Below are 25,599 nucleotides of genomic sequence, written 5' to 3' on the forward strand. Positions count from 1 at the left end.
CGACAGGCTGTCATATGGCTTCTAACAGTCTAATGTTAGTAACGTAACGTTGCTGTGTCTCCGAATGTGTGTTTTGTCTGTGCTTTCACTAGGGATGGGTACCGAACTCTGTACTCTTAACACCAGCGACGAGATTTCTCGTTAGTTCATGCCGACCGTTGAGTGCCAGCGACGAGATATCTAGCTTTTTTAAAATTTATTAGCGATTTGAATTCATATTTCATCAATCTAGCCTCACGTTAGTGCTGCAAACTCTCTCTGAGCTCCATTGGGAAAATACCGCCCCCTATCGTCTCTCCCTGTGATACTGCACCCCTTTGGAATGGATTGAATGAAACGCATGGTTAAAAGAAAATCCAGCTTCCTCATTTTACTTCTCGGGCAAGTCACCCGAGAGGATCGGATTCATTGTGGACCATCAGAACAGCGTGGAATACATATTTCCAGTACCCAGCGTTGGATCAATAAACGTGATCGATATTTGAAATGGCGATCAGGAATTGGAATAATCTTTTTGGAGAACATCTGATCTGAGGTAAGGAATCTATTTGACCAGTCTTAGGATAATCGGACCTTTTTTCACAGAGATATGAACGTGTGCCCTGTGTGTGTGTGTGCTGATCAGGAAATGAGAGAATCGATTTTTCAGCTCGCTTCTATAGCGTGCATACGTACACATATACTATCTATAATCTAGCGTTTATTTGAAAACTATTCATAAATGGGTCGAAAAATGTCAACGTTTTTTGTGTATTCCAGAATATTCCAGTAAAGGGTGATTATCACAGAATCTTTATATTTTCCTGAAACTTAAAAAAAAATAGCGTTTTTCTAAATGGTATAAAAGGAAATTAACCGATTTAAAAAAAAAAAAAAAAAAAAAAAAAAAAATCCGTTTCGACAATGTTGACTGCAAACAAGTCATTGATAAGCGACGGCCAGATTAGACACATAGCCATAATTTAAGACAGTTTATGCGTTTGCAAATATGAGAGCTCTATCATTGAAGTGGGTGGTGGCATACGGAGGCTTTTAGCGCTCCGCATGGCAGAGGCACTGAGTGTGTTAAGGTATTGAAATGTGGCACAGATTGATCTAACGTGAATCGGTACTCTGTAGTACCGACGTAATTCGGTCGGTACCCTTAAGACCCGCCCAGTTAGACAATAATCAGAATTCCGCAATTGTCATTTCATAATGGACACAGACCAGCGCGGACCTTCAATGACACTCAATTGTCATTTCATAATACACAGACCAGGGCGGACCTTCAATGACTCGGAATTGTCATCTCATAATAGACACAGACCAGCGCGGACCTTCAATGACAAGCAATTGTTATTTCATAATAGACTAGGGCTGTCCCCGACTAAGGATTTGTATAGTCGACTTGTAGTCGCCAAAATGAGCCGATTCGACTATGGGGGGAAAAATAAAGTATACTTATTTTTTTCTTTTTATTATCATTACATTTGAGCTGTGGGGGTGCTTAATGTCTGAAGGAGTCGACGGAAGGCTTATTGTTCTCTGCGAAAGCATGCAATTGGTCCACTGATGGATACTAGGGGTGTAACGATGCGACCTCACAACGATTAATTTCGATTACGATTATTCAGGCAACGATTCAATGCATCATGAAATCTCTTCATTTGACCACGATTCGATCGATTAATTACATTTTCTATCAGTTAATTCCCCAAAAATGTTTGAATACACAAATGTGGCTGAGGGAACTGATTCACTCGGCATGAATGGACTATAGGTCAATAAAAACAATACACACAAAGAAATTCGATTCTAACATTTTCAAATCGATGCAGTTGAATCGTCACATTAGAATCGATGCATTTCGATTAATCGATGCATCGTTTCGTTACACCCCTAATGGATACATGTTTTTTTTTTTTTTAATCTTTTTCCCCCTCCTTTTTCCTCCGATTTTCTCCCATCCCAATGTTAGTCGTTATGCCAATTCCCAATCCCCTTCCTGGTCGCTGCGCACTTACCCCCCACAGTCGGTCTGGGAGAGTGGAGGCTATCACGTGCTTCCTCCGACACACGTCTAGCCAATCAACCGCTTCTTTTCACCTGGCAGCGCGGACTCTCACTGAGAGGGCGTAGCGTGTGGAAGGATCACACTATCCCACTTAGATCCTATCCGCGCTTAGCAGGCGCCCCGACCGAACTGTAGGAGTCGCTGTTTACAACGACCCGTACCCACCCCGCCAGCTTCTCCCACCCTCTAATACTGCCAATTGTATTAGTGTGAACGGCCAGCCAAGCTGGTGACAACCCCGGAGCTGTGAGCTGGATTTGAACAGGCGAATCCAGCGTCTCTGGGGTTGGTGACGAACCCAATCTCCGTTACGCCACCTGACCGCCCACCTAATGGATACATGTTGATATTTGTCTAGTGCAGGGGTGGCCAACCCGCGGCTCTTTGCCCGTCAATGTGCGGCTCTTCCACCCAAAAAAAAAAAAAAAAAATTACCTTTTTTTTTACTTTTTTTTTTTTTTTACTTTTTTTTTTTTATGTCACTCATTCCATAAGGACGTAGAATAAACATTTACAATTTTTTTTTAAATGGTCCATTTGCATGTTCTTGGTATCTGAATCTAGGGACATATATGGATCAGTGTCAGAAATAGTGTGTCTGTTACTAGGCTTGAGTAAATTGTAATGAACCAAAGGAGAATATCAATTCTATTTAAAAAAAAAATTATCTTTGACTGTAAATAACACCATGCTAAAATTGACCAGACCTGAAAAATCTAAGCAAATGAATAAAGGGAAGATGATTAAACAGAAGGTTTTGTAGATACAGTACTGAATTCTGCCATCTTTTTTATAATGTAAATTTCTCCACCATTCTTCATCATATTGCAACACCGTTTTTTGCAAGACGTTCACAGAAAGGTAGAGAAACTAACTGCGTTCTGTTTTATGTCAATAACGTTCAGGTTTGTGGGAGATAATCCCAAAAAATAAGAGAAATTAAAAAGTAAATCCAGAAGTCAGATGATTGACAGGGGCTGGTGTGAGCTGGGTAGGGTATAGTTTTTCGAAATTTGAAAGCCCTGAGTCTCTTCCTTCAAAAGACTACACTCACTTTTGGCTGTGCCACTTCCTCCTGTCAATATGCGCCGGTTTCCGACTCAATGCCCTGAGATTTCTATAATCTTATATTTCACTAATAACAGTTAAAATAATTGGTAAACAAACATAATGCTGAAAATATACACTTTTACTGTATATCTCGGGCTTAAGAGGTTAACCCTGTGAGGCCCAAATTAAAAAGAAATTAGCAACTTCAGAGGCCAGAGGGTGGGACATATAAACACATTTACTATCAAATAGCATTGTGAGGCTGAACAACAGGACCAATTGACTATACATGTGCTTAAAGGGGAACTATCTTATAAATGGCTTTTTTCAGTGTTTACCATTGTTTCTTAGCTATGTGGACTATTAATAGGATATATGTCTCTAATTCTCATATTGGCGAATTCTTCCAATTCTCCTCTCACAATATTCACCCTCACTGAACTGAGTCATCTGAAAATGTGCATATCTGTGATGTCAGAGATTTCTCAGCTGCATAATAATGTGGCAGTTGATGTGGCAGTTGGCACCAGGCCACACAGTGGTTGGAGCCCAGCCTCAAAACGGCTTAAGATCTTGAGGTAGACAAATGCGGTTTTTAGTACTTGATTAGAAATACAAAACAATGCATTTTTTTTGAAAAAAACCTAGGTGTTCCATAGACTCACAGGAATTGTGTAAAAGTGCCCAAATAGTGAAAGAAATAGTAAAATAGTTCCCCTTTAACATTTTTTAAATAAACATTATTTTTTTAAATGGCTAAAAGTGATTTTGTAATTTTGCAACCGTGGGTCTCACAGGGTACTTTTAACCCTGTGAGGCCCAAATAAAAAAGACATTAGCAACTTCAGAGGCCAGAGGGTGAGACCTATAAACACATGAAGGGTGCCGTGACTGAAAAAAAAGGTTGAGAAACGCTGGTATATGGTGTGGCTCTTTGTGGTACCACAGTCATTTTTTTGTGGCTCTTAGTCTCTGACTGGTTGGCCACCCCTGGTCTAGTGTGTTCATTAGATGGGTGAAATCCTCTTTCAGTGCCTCTGTGCCTGTTTTCATAGGCAGTTAGCCTCTGGTATGCGTGCCATTACCGTTAGCCATGCTTCTATGCCTCTTTTCTTTTGGAAAGAATGATTTTTTTTTATAAAAAATAAATAAATTATAAGATTTTTTTTTTGATTTTTTTTTGCATTCGACTAAGGGGTTGGCAGTCGACTACGGCTCCTTTCAATCGATTAGTCGAATATTCGACTAATAGGGGTCAGCCCTATAATAGACACAGATCAGCACGGACCTTCAATAACTCGCAATTATTATTTCATAATGGACACAGACCAGTGCAGACCTTCAATGACTCGCACTTGTCATTTTATAATAGACAGACCAGCGCGAGCAACGGGTCCAATCAGGGCTGGACTGGGACAAAAAATCAGCCCTGGCAAATATACCATTTTTGTCCCAGACGGGCCCACCACAATCGGTCGGACACCACCCACGAGTACACATCCTTGCGGTCCTCTTAAATATGCGTACCTACTGTACTATTCCCCCAAACCACTACAAAGCTGGGTAGTAAGTGCCATGGACAAGTGGACCAGTGCAAGTGGACCAGTGTACTCCCTCGCTCTTGGCTGAATCTTGTTTTGGGTGGTGATGTAAAAACACCTGCATCATAGCAGGCTCAGGACGAGCAATGTAGTCTACAGCCTGTTCCTCCCTGTCTCTCTCCTCCACAACCTGGCTAGACTAGACATAAGATGAGAGAGAGAGATGATTACAATTAACTTTTACATTCAGGTCCAGAATTGTTGGAATTCCCTGACAAAGATGTGCAAAAGGCTGTACAATTTAAACAATACCATACTGGTAATGAGAAAATAGTTGGGTTTATTCAAATAATGCATGGAGCTGTTCCATCTTATTTAATTTGATAGTAACTACTCAGTTCATACAGATTTCATGTTCAGAGAGTAGTAATAGTTAGATCTTTGTATGTGATTTATATGGCAAATTAAATCAATGGTGTGCTTGTTTGTTTGGAGAGTTTGACCTACAGTTAATGTGCCTACCATGTGAAAAAAAACAGATGGAGAGCTACCACAGATAGTAATAACGGTAAGTAATCCATACTATATATATCCTAATAGTTACCACCATACCTGGCTGAGCAGTTTCTGCAGTTGCAGTTGAGCTACAGGTGTTGTATATTATACAGCATTTTCGTTCATCTTTATCAAGGGAACCCTTATCCTAATGATTTTAATAATATTATGATTATAGAATATGGACCACTCACAGCAACCTGGGCTTAGCCAACGCGATGCTGACAAAATAACATTAGCTAGTTAACGTTAGAATAGTCAGCCGGATAGGTGGTCAGGTGGCGTAGCGGAGATTGCGTTCGTCACCAAACGCCGGAGACGCTGGATTCGCCTGTGCGAATCCAGCTCACAGCTCCGGCGTTGTCACCAGCTTGGCTGGCCGTTCACACTAATACAATTGGCAGTATTAGAGGGTGGGAAAGCTGGCGGGGTGGGTCCGGGTCGTTGTAAACAGCGACTCCTACAGTTCGGTCGGGGCGCCTGCTCAGCGCGGATAGGATCTAAGGGGGGGTAGTGTGATCCTTCCACACGTTACACCCTCTCAGTGAGAGTCCGCGCTGCCAGGTGAAAATAAGCGGTTGGTTGGCTAGACGTGTGTCGGATGAAGCACGTGATAGCCTCCACTCTCCCAGACCGACTGTGGGGGGTAAGTGCGCAGCGACCAGGAAGGGGATTGGGAATTGGCATAACGACTAACATCGGGATGGGAGAAAATCTGAGGAAAAAGGAGGGGGAAAAAGATCAATAAAAAAATTAAAATTAAAAATAGTCAGCCGGAGTTGCGACTGCATTAGGGAACTATGCTACAGTAGCAGCTAAGCTACAAAAACAATGCCAATAGCTTATGCTGCGCTATTTGACATTGACAGAGACCACCAGCAGTAGTTGACGGTCTCACTTTATGATAGCGTTACGAGTATGTTATCATATTATTATCGACATTAATTGAATTAATCATCAGCATCGTCATCATGGCATTGCATAGACACTACCTCCCTGCGAGCCTCAGAGCGGGGGAGGTAGTGTGTATGATACGAGAAACGGAGAGAGAAGACAGAGAGGGAGAGGTGGAGCTTAGTAAGAGATGTGATTGGGTCAGCCCAGTGTCTGTATAGAAAATAAATTTGTTATAATAAAAGTACAGAAAAAGGTACAGGCGGATTTGCAGGTCTAAATAAACTTTTAATCATAAAGTCCATAGCAGAGTTTTTGAAAGTGAATCAGAGCAGGCGGGGGAGCCCTCATTTGCTAGGGAGAGGGATGCGTGAGATAAATGGAGAGCGTGTCCAGTGATGATCACCTTGCACAAGCAACATTATTATTTTTATTGTATTTGAGCACTTAGATTGGCTATTTAGTGGTTAACAAGCACACAGACAACTTAGGACTGGTCCAAATGATATGGATACGGCATTTCATCTTCGCTGTTTTCAAAGACATCACTTTTTTCTTCATTAGGCCTAATCCATTGTCTACATAGGTGTCAAACTCATGGCCCGCGGGCCAAATGTGGCCCGCCACGTCATTTGATGTGGCCCCCAAGAGCTCTGGTAAATTTTTTTTTTTTTCTTTTTTAACATTAATCTTGGGTTAAAAAATTGCGGCGTTAAAATTATTGTCGGTTAATGCGTTAATAAATCTTTAACTTTGACAGCCTTAGTTATTACACATTCTTACACATACATGTATGTTGAACATCTGAGGTATTGATGAAGTAACAAAGGAAAAAAGCCAAAAGCACTTACTCCTCAGACATTCTTTGACAATTTTACAGCCCAAAATACAAAAAATATCCAGGCGGAATAGGTAAAGGGTTGAAGAAATATTGTCTGAACTATCGGATGCAAACTGGCTGTGTGACATAACCGAGCATCTCGCTCAATTGAATAAGAAGCTGTAGGGACGCAAACAAGTCGCACCCAAAACTTGACCAATATAGTTGTGAACTGAGACAACCCTTATTTTGTTATTTTTGAGTACAGTTACAGTTGTGTGTTCATGCAGACACATAATAGCAATTTCATTACGAATTGAAAATGGGGGACCCTGATGTAAACAAGTCGAAAGTCTTTCTCTGGTCTGCATCCCCTTAACAATTGTGTGTATTGAGCTGTACTGTACTGTACCCATTCTGCAATCTGTTAATTAAAGTTAATTAAACTATCTTCCATTAGTTGGATGTATGGCCTCTGCAAGGTTGTGTGCAGCCATTTGTTTTTGTAACATCTGCTACATCTGTCCCACGTGTTCTTTGCAGCTCACAGTTGTTAGTTCTGCTCCTCTTGACTGTGACAAAAAGGTTTTGAACAAACTTAATGTCATAGCTTGTATTTGATGATATTCTTCTTTGTTATTTACTTGAATGGTTTGATCATTGATTGATGGAGTAATATGTGGTTCTGATAAACTAAAATAATTTGTTAAAATAACATAAGCTAACATATATTTTTACATCTATGCAAATACATATGCAATATGTATAACTTGAATAAGTAATAAATACAGAAACAACATGTTTAACAATATGTAAATGAGTAGCTACATTTATTTTACATTACATTAACATTTATACAGTCTTTGGCCCTTTGAGGGCAACCATAATGCTGATGTGGCCCTCTGTGAAAATGAGTTTGACACCCCTGGTCTAATGCAGGGGTTCCCAAACTTTTCAGGCCGGGACCCAGAAAATAAGGCGTCAGAGAGCCGCGGCCCAATGCACATCGTCAGGCTTTTTTCTTTTTTTTTTTTGCCTGGTGACAGATTTTTTAAGCCAAATATCACTTCAATCCTATTAAGTTAGTTCAAGTTAGTTATTCATTTATATGTGCTATTTATGAGAGGGCTAACTTGTTGCAAAATAATAATGATAATAATAATAGCCTCATTAACACTATGGGTGCCGGCCAGAAATCCGGAAAATGACTGTGGATTGCCAGCGCTATTTGTCTATGGAGAAATTCCCCTTCTTTGCAGGGCTATAACTTTTTAAATTCTATTGCTACATTGCCATTATTAGGGCCCATTCAAAGTCCTATATGTATTGTTCATTGTGTAGCAACGTTAAACTTTTTCATTCACATATTCATAGTAAAGTATGGTCTAATGTATAAGTATGTTTTCATCTCTTTCTGCAGCTTTCTCCAGAACGTGATATATAGCCCCAAATGCATTATATTGATGATGAAATACAGTTTGATGGCAATCGGGGCAATATAAAGAATTTCAATTGGACGTACTTCTAGAATGATCTACCTATGATCTGATGATGACCGGATGGGCGGGGGATCGTTTATAATTCCGTGGGCAGCGTTATATCATTCATCTAGTGTGGGTGATATGTTCATCATAACAGTTTATATGGAATACGATCAAAAATAATGCTGAATCTTACCGTATCCTCCTCGCGCCGTTGGGCGATGAGCGTGGAACAGTCATTTACCTATTATGGTATGTAGAAATATCGGGTCCATTTCCAGCTTGTATAATAGTATATATGTCCAAATCATGTTGTTTATCGAGTTATTGGCAATCGATCGCTATGTATTGTGTCGAGATCGAGTCCCGGGAGCCAAACAGAGTGCCCGGAAGTAATATGGCCGACCAGCACAACCTCCATAGCACTTCCTGTTTGGCGATTGCGCCGATCGGCCACCAGATGGCGCTCCTGAACCGCCAGAGAGCTCAGTGGGTCCTCCTGGTGGATCTCAGGCCAGCGGAGGGGAAATATGAATCCGATCGCAGATTTTTGAAATATTGATATAAGGACGCTGTACAGCGTCCTCCGGCAACTTGAGCATGGCCGGGAATGACGCTGTACAGCGTTTCCCGGCAGTCAAAGTGTTAAAATACTATTGTTGCTTCGGTTGTTTTCAGCGTTTTATGTGCATAATCTGTTATTTAGTTTGAAATGTTCGTTGAAATAAGTAGATTTTTCGTTTTTGTTTATTTATTAAGTTAACACTTTCAGCGCCACGCCTGGTTTTCCGTTTTACCGCTTGAATGCCACCATCGGCGCCAATGTTAACGTTAATATCGCCTAATCTATGTTTTAAATTATGGCTATGTGTCTAATCTGCCCATCGCATTATCAAAGACTATTTTCCAGTCAGTGCTGTGAAGGCAGATTGTTTTTTTATCGCGTCGTTGCCGTTTCAGAGCAGTTAGAAAAGCCCCCGTTTTGATATAAAAAACAGCTCATTCTGGAGCATTCTATGAAAATCGTCTTTTAGTGGAATATTCCACAACGTTGATATTCGTCGGCCTTTTTATGAATCGTTTTCAAATAAACGCTAGATGATCAATATTATACGTGCACGCACGCACATTACGGCCGCGCACTGATAATCGCTCCGTTGATTTCCTCACGGACTTTTACAGTGAAACCGAAAGAAGACATTTCACAAAACAGCTTATAACTTCATCAAACTTACTCTGATTATCCTACCACTGATAACATAGAGTCCTTACCTGACATCAGATGGTATCCAACTGGTATATTCCAATTCCTGATCACCATTCGAAAAAATCGATACGTGTATGGATCCAACGCGATACAGTAGAACTCCATGATCTGCAGGGATCTGAGGCTCCAGAATGAACTCTAGTAACCCCGGCTGGATCAGTGAACTGGAAAATGTGGAGTACCGGATTTTTTTCCCCATTTTCATTGAGTCCATTCCAAAATCACTTATGTCATCTGGGAGACGACAGGGGGCGCTTTTTTCCACAGTGATCGCCGGTGCCCCTCGGCTATACTCGGGTAGGCTCGGGTGATGCAATAATTTTTCAGATCGCAAAAAAAAATAAAAAATCCGAGAAATCTCGTGAGTGGCATGCAACCACCTATAAAAAAAACAGAGAAATCTCGTGAGTGGCACTGAAAGTGTTAATATAAAACCATATAGTCACATTTTAGAATACAATGGAATAGAATTTTAGAATACAACTAGAAACACTGTCCTGGCCTGCTTCTAAGTTCAGTGGCAATTTTTTTTTATTTTTGGAAATCATCTCGCGGCCCACCTTTGGGTCCCGGCCCCGACTTTGGGAACCACTGGTCTAATGCATTGGTCTTCAGTCAGGTTTTTCTCAATTGCAATGAATTTCAAATAGTCTTGTCTTTATTGAGTATCCGAATGTGATCATAGATTATGTCTATATCAGAGTAGATAATGTAAAATAAAAAATACATGTATATAAAACGTAACTATGGGTCAGTATTTCAGACGGAGCAAGTAGGCCTCAAAGTCGAGAAAATACTGAGATGTATAATATTGTGTATCGCCATTCAGCCTAAAAATACAGAGATGATTTTTGGTCCATCACCCAGCCCTAATAGCTAATTACCAAATCATGCATACTTTGTTGTTATTGGCCAATTATTCATTTTAAGTTTAATTTTTTAGTTGATGACCCTTATATAAGTCTGATGTTGGGCTGTCTCAGTTCCTTTCTCAAACCATCATACCTACTCTGTCGCCCGATGTGTTAAATTTTTGGCCAGCTCCACGTAGACCTCGCTGTGGCCTGCGGTGCTACCCTCGGCAAAGCATCTGCGCCACTTTAGTGTTCAAGCATAAAACAAGCTTTACCTCTCAGTTACCACTCACAGTTACCACTCAGTTACCACTCACAGTTACCGCTCACAGTTACCACTCTGTTACCACTCAGTTACAGCTCACAGTTACCACTCACAGTTACCACTCAGTTACAGCTCACAGTTGCCACTCAGTTACAGCTCACAGTTGCCACTCACAGTTACCACTCACAGTTACCACTCAGTTACCTCTTAGTTACAGCACACAGTTTCCACTCGGTTACCACTCAAACAAATCATTCAAAATAATTTATAAGACGGCTTTATATCTTTAGTCCTTTCATTTCAAGATTCACATTATTGAGCTTTGATTGATTTCTTTAACCTTGCGATACTCAAGAGATGGCCTGAGCAGTATTTCTATCTGTTAGAAAGCAGTCCAACATATTTTCACTGTTGCTGTAAACTCTGAAGGGATACACAAGCTAGTTGGAGACGTGACATTGTGATTGGTGGCTCTTATCAAGCCCCAGGTGCTGTGTCGCTGCCTCATCATTTCCATGCTAACATATACATACAAAGTCATTTTTGTTCATCTTCACCAGTTCACCACAGATTATCATGATGGATTTCACAAAGCACACAATACTCCCAACATTGTAAATACGCGATGCACACCCCAACTATTTTAACTCTCATAACTCCTGCCTATATTTCCTTTTTAAACAGAGCCTCACTATGAACTTGGCTCTGATTTAACGAGGACCATTTGGGTACAGCTAACTGACTAATGATGCTTGCTACAAGTCCATCTCTATGCCATGAAGTTTATTATTATTAGCTTATTCTGCAGCAAAGAGATACATAATGTAAAAGATTAACCACTAACATGAAAAATATTGAATGGATGTTTAGATTTTATTTACCAGCAATCAGTTACGTAGTTTGGATGACACACCCTGTTAGCCTGTTTTATAAAGCTTCCCCTTGCTTCAATGTATATATTCCTTTGAATGAGAATTGGGTTGGTTTAAAATGGAATGACTTTAAGATCAGAGTTTGTGTTTTAGAATAAATCCTGTTCTAGACAAGTGTTTTTCCAGTATTTCACACAGGCTCTCAGATTGTTGGCCATTGCAGGCCAAGGCACTCAAAAGTGGCAAGAGTCGAATAATGGAATGAAGTTTGGCACATTCGATATGTTGTTTTACCAGTTTGGGGAATCTATTTGTGGGTGGGTCCTGTCTAAAATTGTCGTTTGACGTAGTATGTTCTCCTAGTCACTGAGTCACTGACCCTTTGATGAGTAGCTTAGTGAGTCTGGCCCCAGGCCTCTACACTGTGCTGCCGACACAGGAAGTGTCTTTATATGGTTGCTGATGTCTGTGAAAAGAGGAAGTGACTTGTGGAGAGTGAAAGGCCACCGACAACAGTACTGTATAGACAGGATGAGCTGATTTACAGGAAATTAAGGGAGAGCGGGGAAAGAATCTAAAGAAAAGTGTTTTCCCTCTGAATCCCGTGCTCACAAAGCTCCTGTGTGGGCATCAAGTACCAACGGCAAACGTTTGATATAATGTTGTTGTTCATTCCCGCTTTGTGCTCAAGGAATTACAAAAACAATGGTTCTTCCACAAAGGGAGATGATTCTGGAATGCTATTGTTAGGGCTTGAAAAGCAAATTGATGGAATATTTCACCCATCTTTAACACATTGGGCGCCGGGCATTGTGCCCATCTTATACCACTCTCTGCCAGCACTGTAAGCCTATGGAGATGTTTACCTTCTTTGCAGGGCTATAACCTTTTAAATTGTATTGCTATATTGACATTACTATGGCCCATTCAACATCGATTATCTATCGTTCAGGATTTGGGAACGTTATATTTTTTCATTCATACATTGTTGTGTTACTAGCGTCGAGAATATAAGTGTTTTTAGACTGTATAGCAGTAATTTATAGAACGCGCGCTATAGGCCCCGGCGCGTATTATACATTATCGATTGGCGTTTCGTCCCTATACACGCTATATTAAAATTTTCAAATGCATATGCAGGGCTGTTTTTAATCTTTTCTGCTGTAATTCCAAAAACAGTAGTTATAGGCCCTGAAGCATATATAGATTATCGATTGCCGTTTCTTTCCCATACACGCTATATTAAAAAATTCAAATGTATAATATGATCGGTATACATTATGCTTCATCATGCGTGAAGGAAAGGGGGGGGGGGGGGGTCGTTTATAATTCCTTGATCATCAGTAACGGCTTTATTTACTATGGCTTGATACGTTGATCAGATGGTTTGCAGTGAAATGAATAAACAATTGGGCTGAAAATAACGTTACTGTCCTCTTACCGTTCGCCGATGACACTGGAGGAGAAAGATCCCAATTATTTGACGCCGATCTCCTACATCCATTTCCGGCTTGTATGGCGCAATAAACACTATAGTGTTTGTCTGTAGTCCCGTAGCAAGATATTACTGCCGGAGGAATTTCCTCGACGCACCGATCACAACATCCGGTTTTGAGTGTAACTCGCCCGACCATCCACCAGGTGGCGGTATTGAGGCGTTGCAGTCTCATTCAGGGTCCCGCTGCAGCACCGGAGGTTGGCTGGATGAATTATGAATGCCATGGCGAAAAAATTTAATATTGATCTCAAAAACCTGTACAAAAACCTGTACAACGCATGGCGGGCAATAACGCTGTACAGCGTTTTTGGCGCCCAATCATATCTTATCAATTTCAGTCAATGGAAATAGCACATGCCAGCACCGTTTAATTATTATTATAAATCTTTTAAAAGATATTGGAAGTAGAAATGAACCACAGTCAGTGGGAGCTAGGGCGTTGTTCAAACCTGGTCACTTGTTTTTTTTATAATTCTTTTTTTTTCAAATAGAGGAAGTAGGTGAAAGTTGACAAGCGAAAATTTGTTGTGACTGAATCTTCAGAACGCACAGAGGTGGATATCTATTTTGGATTTGCTTGCTTCTTTTTTCTCAAGCACTCATTTCTGAACGGATTTTTTTTAAATTAGGACCTGTACTACATAAGACTTCAGGTTATGGAACTAGGGGTGCACCGATATATCGCATCGCGTATCGGTATCGGCCGATAACATCAAGGGTCAAAGAGAATTTTTTATTTAATTTTTTTAATAACCTCAGTGATTAATCTGATTAAATTAATATATATATCTTTTTTTAATCAACTTTCTTTAAGCTCTTCCACCCGTGCGGTACCGGACCGCAAATTACATCACGTCATAAATCATTCTCTCTCTAGACTGTATGACATAATGTTCGTTTTCTTCAAATGTATCCAACAGTAAACATCCTAACCATGTCACAACAGTAGTCATAGTGTATGTTCAGCAATACGTTTCTTTACCAATAGGTTAAAGTGTTATTAGTGAAATATGAGTTTAGGAATTGTATTCAAAAGATGGCGAATTCGGGCGGCTGGGTGGCGCAGCGGTCTAAGCGCTCGTCACCAACGCGTGAGACACCGGTATCGAATCCGGCTGTCGGCGTTGCCTCCGGCTTGGGCCGGCCGTCATACTGACTCAATTGGCAGTCAGCGGGAGGGGAGTCGATGGGTGGTAATCTTGTCGTTGTAAACAGCGACTCCTACAGGTCGGTCAGGGCGCCTGCATAGCAAGGACAGGAGATGTCGAGGGTAGTGTGAGCCTCCCACACGTTACACCTCGCCAATGAGAGTCCACGCTGGCAGGTGATAACAACACACAGTAACCAATGATGCATGTAGTTACTGTGTGTTGTTGTAGCCACCGGTTAATTCGCGATTTTTTTATTGGTTTGTCATGACAAACCAATTACATAATCCAACACATGTGTAAAGGCACAACATATTCCGGTTACTGTGTGTTGTTGTAGCCACCGGTTAATTCGCGATTTTTTTATTGGTTTGTCATGACAAACCAATTACATAATCCAACATATGTGTAAAGGCACAACATATTCCAGTTAACGGTATATTTTTTTAATGATTCGTTACGGCGAAATCAATACTTCCATTTGTATAAATTGCGTTAAGGGGAGCTTATTATTCCTGCCTTTCTGAGGAGCTTGTCGCGGCTCATGCGCGCGCTCGGCCAATCAGAGAAACGCGGAAGGACAAGTGGGCTGCCGAAAGTATTCACGCCTCCTAGGGTGCTCCAGCCTTCTGGAAGCAAATGACTTTCTGAATATAATTTTTTATTTCTATTATTTCTCTGGGATTATATACTAGGGATGCACGATATTGATTTTTTGACACCGATAACTTTATGCTCCTCAAGCCGATACCGATAACCGATATTTATTGTATTATAATATTTTTTTTAACTGTATATATATATATATATATATATATATATATATATATATATATATATATATATATATTTATTTATTTTTATCAAATTTTTTTTTTTTAGTATTTATAAGCTCCGACGTCATCGGTACTGCTATCGGTACTCGAGAAATTATGGAGTTTTTTTTGAGGAATTTAAACGTCGCAAACTAATCTTGTTGGCAGTTGTCTATATCTCTCCTGCCTGTGTCTCTGCCTGCGCGGGGAGCTCTGTGCTCTCTCCTCTCTTCCCCTCCCACACTCACTCACTCACTCACTCACTCACTCACTCACTCACTCACTCACTCACTCACACACACACACAGACACGGGTGCTGCGCTGCCGAGTACAGATCGCTCTGCTCTCATAATGGCGGACAGAACGAAATGTTCAAAAGTCTGGGTCTATTTTACTAAAGTCGATGCTGACAACGCTCGTTGCCACAAGTGCAACAAGACATTTGCCAGTAATGTATAAGCGCTGGTACTTGTCAATGTGGCTGGCGGGGAGATAACGTTAGCTCCGAGTAGAGTAATGGCTGACAATCCGGAGGTAAATAAACGAACGAGAGCTTCTGATTGGTGGTAAGAAGAAGAGGTGGGTGCAAGCCGTGGGACGTAATTGGCAGATCGACTGTCTGTCTCCGAATGTAACGTGACTACGTCACAGCCAAGAAAGGGAGCGCTGGATTTGTGAAAAACTCCCTGTTCCTAAACCACACGCTATCAGTTTTACCACAGTACTGGCAAAATGGGAGGAGGCTATAATAAAAACAAGCGCCCTTCATCCAAATCCACCCACACCGGATTTCTTTTAACCAAAAAATGTATTATATGTTATCGGAGCTATCAATAACGTTATCGAGTTTATCGGGATGACGTCATAATTGCTGATATGGATTTCTTTTAACCAAAAAATGTATTATATGTTATCGGAGCTATCAATAACGTTATCGAGTTTATCGGGATGACGTCATAATTGCTGATATCGGCCCGATAATTATCGGCCCGATAATTATCGTGCATCCCTATTATATACCACGAAACTGAACGTTATTGGCATAGTTTGCAGCGTAGTTAGTTTGTCTCCCTTCTGTGAACATTTAGCAACCATCCGTGTTGAATTTGGTTTCAAAATGGCAGAGCTGTCTCAAAAATTAAAAGCCGACAGTAAATACAGTAGATTTCATTATCTGTTCCCACCATAGTGTTTTACACATGTTTTTCTCATGTTTTGTATCGGTAATAATTCGGTATGCTTATCCAAAATGGTCGTCGGGTCCAATATGTTTTCACGTCACACGAGCAAGTAATTCTCCTTTCTCTGCTCCCTTTATCATAGTAATCATCCCTCATGTAAGATACCGTTAGCTCCAGAATTTCATTGGCTACAAAAACAGTCAATAATTTTCACCGTCAGAGGTGACTGGTCCATTCAGGGCCAGGCGAAAACCGGACGTGGTCACTTGTCCGAAACTGACACTTGTTGGTTGTTTGGTCTTGTAACACAATATTGGAAGCATGTAATAGGTAGAGTAGGGTGTCAATCAAACGGTGGCCATTTTAGCTTTCCAACAATGTGTTGGCTGATTGGCAATAACACAGCGTGAAGCCGAAGAGGGAAAAGTGCCGCGACTGCCCGCCGTTGGGCCTTCCGATGCTTAACAGGTTAAAACTCACATTGAGAATATTGGAGCTAGACAAAGATCAGCCAGATGGGACTGAGAATGATGGAGCTAGACAAAAATCAGCCAGACGGGACTGAGAATGATGGAGCTTGACAAAGACAAGGCTGCACACTCACTTTGTTGTTTTTTGCATGTGTTCTGTTTGTCCCTCCTCAGATCCACTCCATTCACCAGCGGAGGAAGGTGGCGGGTCGCAGTAAAAACTTTGACCAGCTGGTGGCGGAGCTGAAGACCAAGGTGCGGGAGAGAGGGGCCCCGGCCCTGGAGGGGGGCTCCCCGAGTCCAGAGCACCCCAGGGAGCCTGCTGGGGCCCCGCACTGCAGAAGACCACTCGCCAATTGCCCTGCCTTTAGGTAAGTGGCCGTCACTCTAATTGTCTCTTAAATTCATAATTTACCATCCCTCGCCAGCCCTATTTAACATGGAGAAGTTCCCCTTCTTTGCAGGGCTATAACTTTTTAAATTGTATTGCTAAATTGACATTACCATGGCCCATTCAAAGTCCTATATCTATTGTTCAGGGTGTAGCAACGTTATACTTTTTCATTCACATATTCATACTAAAATACGGTCTAAAGTATAAGTATGTTTTTATCGTTTTCTGCAGCTTTCTCCAGAATGTGATTTATAGCCCTAAATGCATTATATTGATGATTGTATACAGTTTGATAGCAATCGGCGTGAGATAAAAAATGTCAACTGCACGTACTTCTAGAAGTTACTACGTATGATCTGATGTTGACCGGATGGGCGGGGGGTCGTTTATAATTCCGTGGGCAACGTTATATCATTCATCTAGTGTGGGTGATATGATCATTAGAGCAGTTAGTATAGAAGACATTAAAAAATAACGCTGAAACTCACCGTAGCTTCCTCTCGCCGTTGGGAGATGAGCGTGGAACAGAATTTTTTCTATTATGGGATGTAGAAATACCCGATCCATTTCCAGGTTGTATAATAGTATATACGTCCAAATCATGTTGTTTATCGAGTTATTGGTAACTGATCACTATCCGTTGCGATCAGCTCGAGTCCTGGGACTATTACCGAGTGATCGGACCCAATTGAAATGAGCACCAGCTTCCACTTCCTGTTTCTCCCCTTGGCGATCGGCCGATCGGCCACCAGATGGCGCTCTTGAACCGTTGTAGAGTTGAGAGGGACTCAACAGTACATCTCATGTCTCCGGGGGAGAAATATGATTTCGATCACAGATTTTTGAAATATTGATATCAAAGACGCTGTCCAGCGTCTTCGGCAGAATGAGCATGGCGGGGAATGACGTGTTCCAGCGTCAACGGCGATTAAAGTGTTAACCTCTTAACTCATTGGACGCCACTCAGGAATAAAGTCGGGTTAACTCGGCGACGCTTGAGCGCCAAACCCGAGAAAAGTCTGGTTTTCTATCGTTATTTCTTTTATTCGATATTCCCATTCATAATCCATCGAGGGAGCCTGTGTTATCATTGGGAATGAGTCTGAGATCGCAAACGTCCAATACCGCCGTCTGCCGCTTTGCGGCCGGTATTGCACATCATTTGAAACTGTCTTTGGCTGTGTGTCGATCTAAAGTGTCCGGGCGGGGTTTTCCTTGTCGGGCAGGACAAGCGTTTATAACTCATGGATTGTGGAGAATCAAGCACTCCTGGTTCATGTTCTTTGGTGGATTATGTTGGCAACATGATCGACATCAATACTTGGAATGGCGATCAGATAATTAGAATATTCTTTTTAGAGTACATCCTAGTCAAGGTAAGGGCTATATGGTATCAATCTTGCGTTGATCCAAGAATCCTTTCACTGTGATCCGAGCGTATGTGTGTAATGTGTGTGTGTAACGTATTCCGTAGGTGACGATCAAAGCTTAGAAAAACTACCCCCCCCCCTTTCATGCATTCATGATGAAACATAATACCGATAATATATCGTTGATTTCAGATTGATTGTTGATGCAGGCGAGAAATGGCACGTTTTTAGTGAAATGCACTAAACTCTGCATAGCGTTGTTTTCTGGGATTAGACAGGATTACTCTAAAACTATACTCATATTCACCACGGTATAAAACGGGAATTTCAGATTCAGATTCAGATTACTTTATTCACCATATTGTACAGGTACAAATGGAACGTGATTTGACATTTCAGTGCATGATTATTCACAAATAGGAACAACAAAATAATAATAATGATAAATAAATAAGTGCAAAACAGGACAGAACAGTGAGACAACAATAAGACCGTAAAGTGCAGTGGTAGTGGTAGGGGACATGGATACAGTGCAGCATAGTTCAAGTCCAGAAGTCCAGCCCTAGCAGCTCGCCATAGAGGGGGGGTGGAGCAGGGGGACACCTGACTCGTTAACCAGGCGAGCCGCTGAGGGGAAGAAACTCAGTCTGTGGCGGGACTTTAGTGTCTTGGGCAGCCGTAGCCGCCTGCCGTGGGGGAGCATGTTGAAGAGGTTGTGACCCGGGTGGGCGGGGTCTGCCATGATCTTCCTCGCCCTCCTCAAGGCCCTGGTGGAATGTAGGGACTCGAGGGAGGGAAGGGGGCAGCCGATCGCCCTCTCCGCCGAGCGTATCACCCGCTGCAGCTTGGCCTTGTCTATCGATAATCTAGCGTTTATTTGAAAACTATTCATAAATAGGCCGGAAAATGACAATGTGTTTTGTGTATTACACTAAAGAGCTATTATCACAGAATCTTTTAGTTTTTCTGGAAATTTTCAAAAACTTCCGTTTTTCAAAACGGTATAAAACGGAAATGTACAGATGAAAAAACAATCCGTTTCATACATGTTGACTGCAAGCAAGTCATTGATAAGCGACGGGCGTATTAGACACATAGCCATAATATAGAAATAGCTCTGCGAAAATCATGAAATATCGGAAAATCAGTCCAAAAAGGCTGGCATTCAAGCGCTAAATCTGGCGCCCCCTGCTGGCACTCAATGTGTTAAGCACACTTCTTCTTTTTTTTCTTTCGGCTTTTCCCGTCAGGGGTCGCCACAGCGGATCATCCGTTTCCATCTGTTTCTGTCATCTGCATCGTCCTCAGTCACTCCCACTGCCTGCATGTCCTCCTTCACTGTGTCCATAAACCTCCTCTTGGGCCTTCCCCTTCTCCTCTTTCCTGGCAGCTCCATCTCCAGCATCCTCCTCCCGATATACCCCACCTCCCTCCTCCGCACATGTCCAAACCATCTCAGTCTTGCTTCTCTCACTTTCTGCCCGAACTGCTCAACATGGGCCGTTTCTCTGATGTAGACATTTTCGATTTTGTCCAACCTTGTTACTCCCAGAGAGAACCTTAACATCTTCATCTCTGCCACCTCCAGCTCCGCCACCTGCTTGTTTCAAGTTTCAAGTTTCAAGTTTCTTTAATAGTTGTCATACAGAAGTACAGAATACTTTTGTACAAAATGCTTCTTACTGTTGCGCTCCAGAGACTGTGCAAGACAAGATAAGTATGAAATAAAAACATAGTAAGATTAGAAGTAAAAAAAAAGAGGTCACAGTGTTCAGTTTAGACATATGTACAATGTTCGATGCAGAATAGACGTAGTTACCATACAATATACAATACTGTGCAGTGTACTAATATACAATACTATATAGTGCAAGGCAGAAATGGAGAAATGGGACGAGGTGCAATTTAGGTACAATTCACAGTAGGTGTACGAGTTGTAGTGCAAATCCTTTATCAATAAATATAAAGTGTAAGTGTGTTTGTGTGATCTAAAGTGTGGAGAGTGGGTGCTGCAGTGTGTTGTTTGTGTGAGTGTGTGCGTGTGGGTGTGTGTGCTGTGTGCATTTGATGGTTGTTGCATAGTGATTATTGTTCGTTTAGCGATTATTGTTCGTTTAGCAGCCTGATGGCCTGGGGATAGAAGCTTCTTCTGAGTCTTTCTGTGCTCGCCTTAAGACTCCGGTATCGCTTGCCTGACCGCAGCAGTTCAAAGAGGTCAGCTTGTTGGTCAGCGCCACTGTTTCTAGACCATACAGCATAGCTGGTCTCACTACCGTGCTGTATACCTTTCCCTTTACTCTTGCTGGTACCCTTCTATCGCAGATCACCCCTGTCATCCTTCTCCACCCGCACCACCCGGCCTGCACTCTCTTCTTCACCTCCCTACCACAGTCCCCATTACTTTGGACTGTTGACCTAAACTCGTCCACTTTTGGTACCTCTACTCCTTGCATCATCACCACCCCTCCGTCTTCCTTCCCGTTCACACACATATACTCGGTCTTGCTTCTGCTCACCCTCATCCCCCTTCTCTCCAGGGCATGCCTCCACTTCTCCAGGTTCTCTTCCACCTGCTCCCTGCTCTCACTACAGATCGCGATGTCATCTGCGAACATCTTGGTCCACGGGGACTCCTGCCTGACCTCGTCTGTCAGCCTGTCCATCACTACTGCAAATAAGAAAGGACTGAGGGCTGACCCTTGGTGCAATCCTCCCCCGACCTTGAACCCTTCCGTCACTCCCACTGCACACCTCACCACAGTCGCACTGCCCTCATACATGTCCTGTACTACCCTCACAAACTTTTCAGCTACTCCTGACTTTCTCATACAGTACCACACCACCTCTTAAGCACACTGTGCTCCTAAATTATTTTTCCGGTTCGCACAAATCTATTTTTAGGGGCAAATGTGAGTTAAATGGTCGCACTGTAGAGCCTCATGTTTTCTATTCATTACTGGTGGCATACAGGACCCAGATGTAAACACAATGTGGAGGGTGCATTTCAATTCATTTCAAAACATTTCAGGGAAGGGAGATGGTTTACTTAGGCCATGGTTACACTGGGGGAAAACAGCAACGTTGTATTTTCGAATGATTACGTTTACATGTCCAAGTTAAAAGGAAACGCCGTTTTAGCGGCAATGCTGAAAGGGTGTTTTCGTTTTGGAAACTCGCCGACAACAGTGCCATGTAATTTGCGCGAGCCGGATACGGAGCCGTTCTTGCCCAACGCCCATGCGCAGTAGTAGACACCAACGCCAAATTTTCCCCTGGCTGGACCTATACAGGATATCTGCTGCGTCCTCCTCAGATTGCCTGTAGCTGCGGCTAAACTAAGCTCATGTGTTGTCAAGTTATTGTTATAAAGAACCCAGTCCAAACTACAACAGTCTGCATCCCCTTAACAATTGTTTGTATTGAGCCGTATTATATTGTACCCATTCTGCAATCTGTTGAAAATGAAAATGGATGAAAATAACGTTTTCATCCATTCATTCTGCTAGCATTAACGTTACTAGGTTAATGTACGATAGCCACAATGCTATACTGTTATAATGGCATATCCCAATCACGTTGGCACGTAAGCTAACAAAATCTGCGATCTTTTTGTGAGACTAAACTCCGCTCTTGGTGGTCAATTGTGTGGATGTTAGTTTTGTTTCATCAACAAATGAGGCAGAACACACAGTGAATGCAGGCACGTGAGAAGTCCGCGGGGAGTGGGGGTGCTGAGATATCGATCGTTTTTGATAAATTTTTTTTTTTTTTATAATTTTTTTTTATATAAAATATATATATTATATAATTATACTTGTAGTTGTATTGTCTGCGAGACATCGCCACCACGCAACACGTCAAAATGCTCGCTATCTGCAAACAGCTCCACTGTCTGTCATGTCATAACCAACACTCTCGTTCACTTGACTAGAGGATACTATGATGAATTGAAAATGGAGGACCCTGATGTAAACAAGACGAAAGTCTTTCTCTGGTCTGCATCCCCTTAACAATTGTATGTATTGAGCTGTAGCCTACTGTACTGTACCCATTCTGCAATCTGTTAATAAACTTTTCAATCAAACTTTTCAATCAAAACCGCTGCCCAACTCCGCGCTCTGAGCGTGCGACGGTGCGAGACAAGTAACTGTTCTGATGCACACATCACAGCCCAGCTTACCCCACATGGCTGTGTTGCGCACTCCCTCTGCAATTCGTTCCCCGCATACATGATCGCCGACATGATGCAAAAGGTCTTCGATCACCCTCCCGGGGGCTCGGATAGTTCTGCTGGCTTGTTCATATATTCCTTTACTGTGAATGCAGCGTCCCAAAAGTCCAAAACTATCCCAGCCGCTGTGTCTATTTTTTTTACCAACGGATTTCCAGTTCCGCGTTGACGCTTCCAGGCCGCGTCTATTCGAATCCCAACCGGTTCATGCGTCGGCTACACGCTGTTAACACTTTGACTGCCGGGAAACGCTGTACAGCGTCATTCCCGGCCATGCTCAAGTTCCCGGCCATGCTTATATCAATATTTCAAAAATCTGCGATCGGATTCATATTTCCCCTCCGCTGGCCTGAGATCCACCAGGAGGACCCACTGAGCTCTCTGGCGGTTCAGGAGCGCCATCTGGTGGCCGATCGGCGCAATCGCCAAACAGGAAGTGCTATGGAGGTTGTGCTGGTCGGCCATATTACTTCCGGGCACTCTGTTTGGCTCCCGGGACTCGATCTCGACACAATACATAGCGATCGATTGCCAATAACTCGATAAACATGATTTGGACATATATACTATTATACAAGCTGGAAATGGACCCGATATTTCTACATACCATAATAGGTAAATGACTGTTCCACGCTCATCGCCCAACGGTGCGAGGAGGATACGTTAAGATTCAGCATTATTTTTGATCGTATTCCATATAAACTGTTATGATGAACATATCACCCACACTAGATGAATGATATAACGCTGCCCACGGAATTATAAACGATCCCCCGCCCATCCGGTCATCATCAGATCATACGTAGATCATTCTAGAAGTACGTCCAATTGAAATTTTTTATATCGCCCCGATTGCCATCAAACTGTATTTCATCATCAATATAATGCATTTGGGGCTATATATCACGTTCTGGAGAAAGCTGCAGAAAGAGATGAAAACATACTTATACATTAGACCATACTTTACTATGAATATGTGAATGAAAAAGTTTAACGTTGCTACACAATGAACAATACATATAGGACTTTGAATGGGCCCTAATAATGGCAATGTAGCAATAGAATTTAAAAAGTTATAGCCCTGCAAAGAAGGGGAATTTCTCCATAGACAAATAGCGCTGGCAATCCACAGTCATTTTCCGGATTTCTGGCCGGCACCCATAGTGTTAATAATAACACTGCATTATCGAGACAGCGCCCCTATGACTATCTGAATGAATTCCAAGAGTAGGGTAAATCTGCAGTGCCGTTCCGCTCTGTGACATGAGTAGCCTCGGTTACAAATTTGGAATAAAATCCAAAACAACCTTGCAGTTGCAGTTACACTCCCATCCAGCAGGGGGTGCTGCAGCCCCTGCCGCACCCCCCCTTCTCGCGTCCCTGAGTGAATGTATCCGTTTTTGTTTATTGCACTTTGTTTCTTGCTGAAAAATAAATGCTATGTTGCTAAATGGTTCATGTGAGGTATTTAAAGATGGTGGCTTTCTGAGATTTTGAGCAGTGCCTCGTTCAACCTTTCTGATTGGTTGAAAATGGCCTTCATGTTTGAACTACATCGCCACCTACTGCTTTGGCATTGTACTACATGTATATACATCACTCGGTGCTCACGAGACAAAACAACGTCTAACTTGCCTGCCAATACGTAGCGTTCTGAAAAACGAAACTGAAACTAATCGTTTTGGCCCTAATGTAACCGCAGCCTTAAAGCTTTCGACTTTCTCAGTATGCTGCACCCAGAAGCTCTTGCACACTGACCACAATTTACCGTAAGAGTTTCTGGGTCGCTGGGATGAAGCCTTGTTCCAGACTAAAAGCACCCTCCTCCCCATGGAGATTCCCAATGAACTGGGCTAGTGATGCACCGATGTGAAAATTGTGGCCGATACCGATAACCGATATTAATATTGCTGTTCTGGCCGATACCGATATTTACCGATGTCGATATCTCTGTATAGAAAACACTGATTATGATAATCAAATAAAGAGCTATTTTCCAAAACGCATAATTTTTTTACTTTTGTAACTTATTTTCAGAAATGACTGATATTTTGAAACTATTTAAGGCCAAAACATGTAAAAAGAAAAAAAAAACATTATTTTTTTTATTTTTTTTTTAATATCGGTCCTATCTTGATATCGGACCGATACCGATGTGTAAAAAAAACGGCCATATCGGCCGATATTATATCGGCGGCCGATATATCGTGCATCACTAAACTGGGCACATTGTTGTCGGTGAAACCTGACATGAATCAGCCGTTCTATCATAGCATCTACACAACACGGTTAATGAACAGAAATTGTTGCCCGGTTGAACTTCAGTTTACACTGTTTTAACAGTCGTTCCAGGGCGTCCTCCGAGAGCTCCGCAGAGGAGGACCAGCCACACGAGGAGGAGGAAGAGGAAGAGGAGGAGGAGGAGGAGGAGGAGGAGGAGGAGGGTGGCTCCCGCGCTCCCTCGCCCCTTGTATACGGACGCCTCTCCAGCGACGAAAGCGACACAGAGGGTCCGGAGGAGCTGGCAGAGTTCCCATCTTCAGCCTCACATCCCAGACCTCTGGCGGTAAGGAGCAAATTAGACATATATATATAAAGATAAGATATTCCTTTATTGATCCCCTTTGGGAAATTCAGGCGTCCTAGCAGCATGGGGGTGGGGAGGTAAAAGTATGGGCACGGTAATAGTAGAAGACATAAATGTAGGCAATACAATTGTATAGAAATTGGCAGTGTAAACAATAATGAACTCTGAATATAAGCATATGAGCAAGTAAACTGTAATCGGGTCTGTATGCCCCATCAGTTATATTATGTCACAATAATGATCAATAAC

General features: G+C 42.2%; 1 protein-coding gene across 1 annotated transcript in view; it reads left to right on the plus strand.

The window, feature by feature from the left end:
- The window catches only part of atxn7l2a (ataxin 7-like 2a), a gene marked incomplete at its 5' end in the record, with an annotated part of 82,869 nt that overhangs the window by 27,396 nt on the left and 29,874 nt on the right, over positions 1-25,599 (plus strand). Inside the window, 2 exons of the mRNA XM_084316597.1 lie at positions 16,943-17,139; positions 25,107-25,329. Of these exons, the coding sequence (XP_084172723.1) occupies positions 16,943-17,139; positions 25,107-25,329 (420 nt within the window). The remainder of the gene's footprint in view (positions 1-16,942; positions 17,140-25,106; positions 25,330-25,599) is intronic.

Source organism: Notolepis coatsorum (genome assembly GCF_963971535.1).
Source record: "Notolepis coatsorum genome assembly, chromosome: 6".
NCBI classification, from domain to species: Eukaryota; Metazoa; Chordata; class Actinopteri; order Aulopiformes; family Paralepididae; genus Notolepis; species Notolepis coatsorum.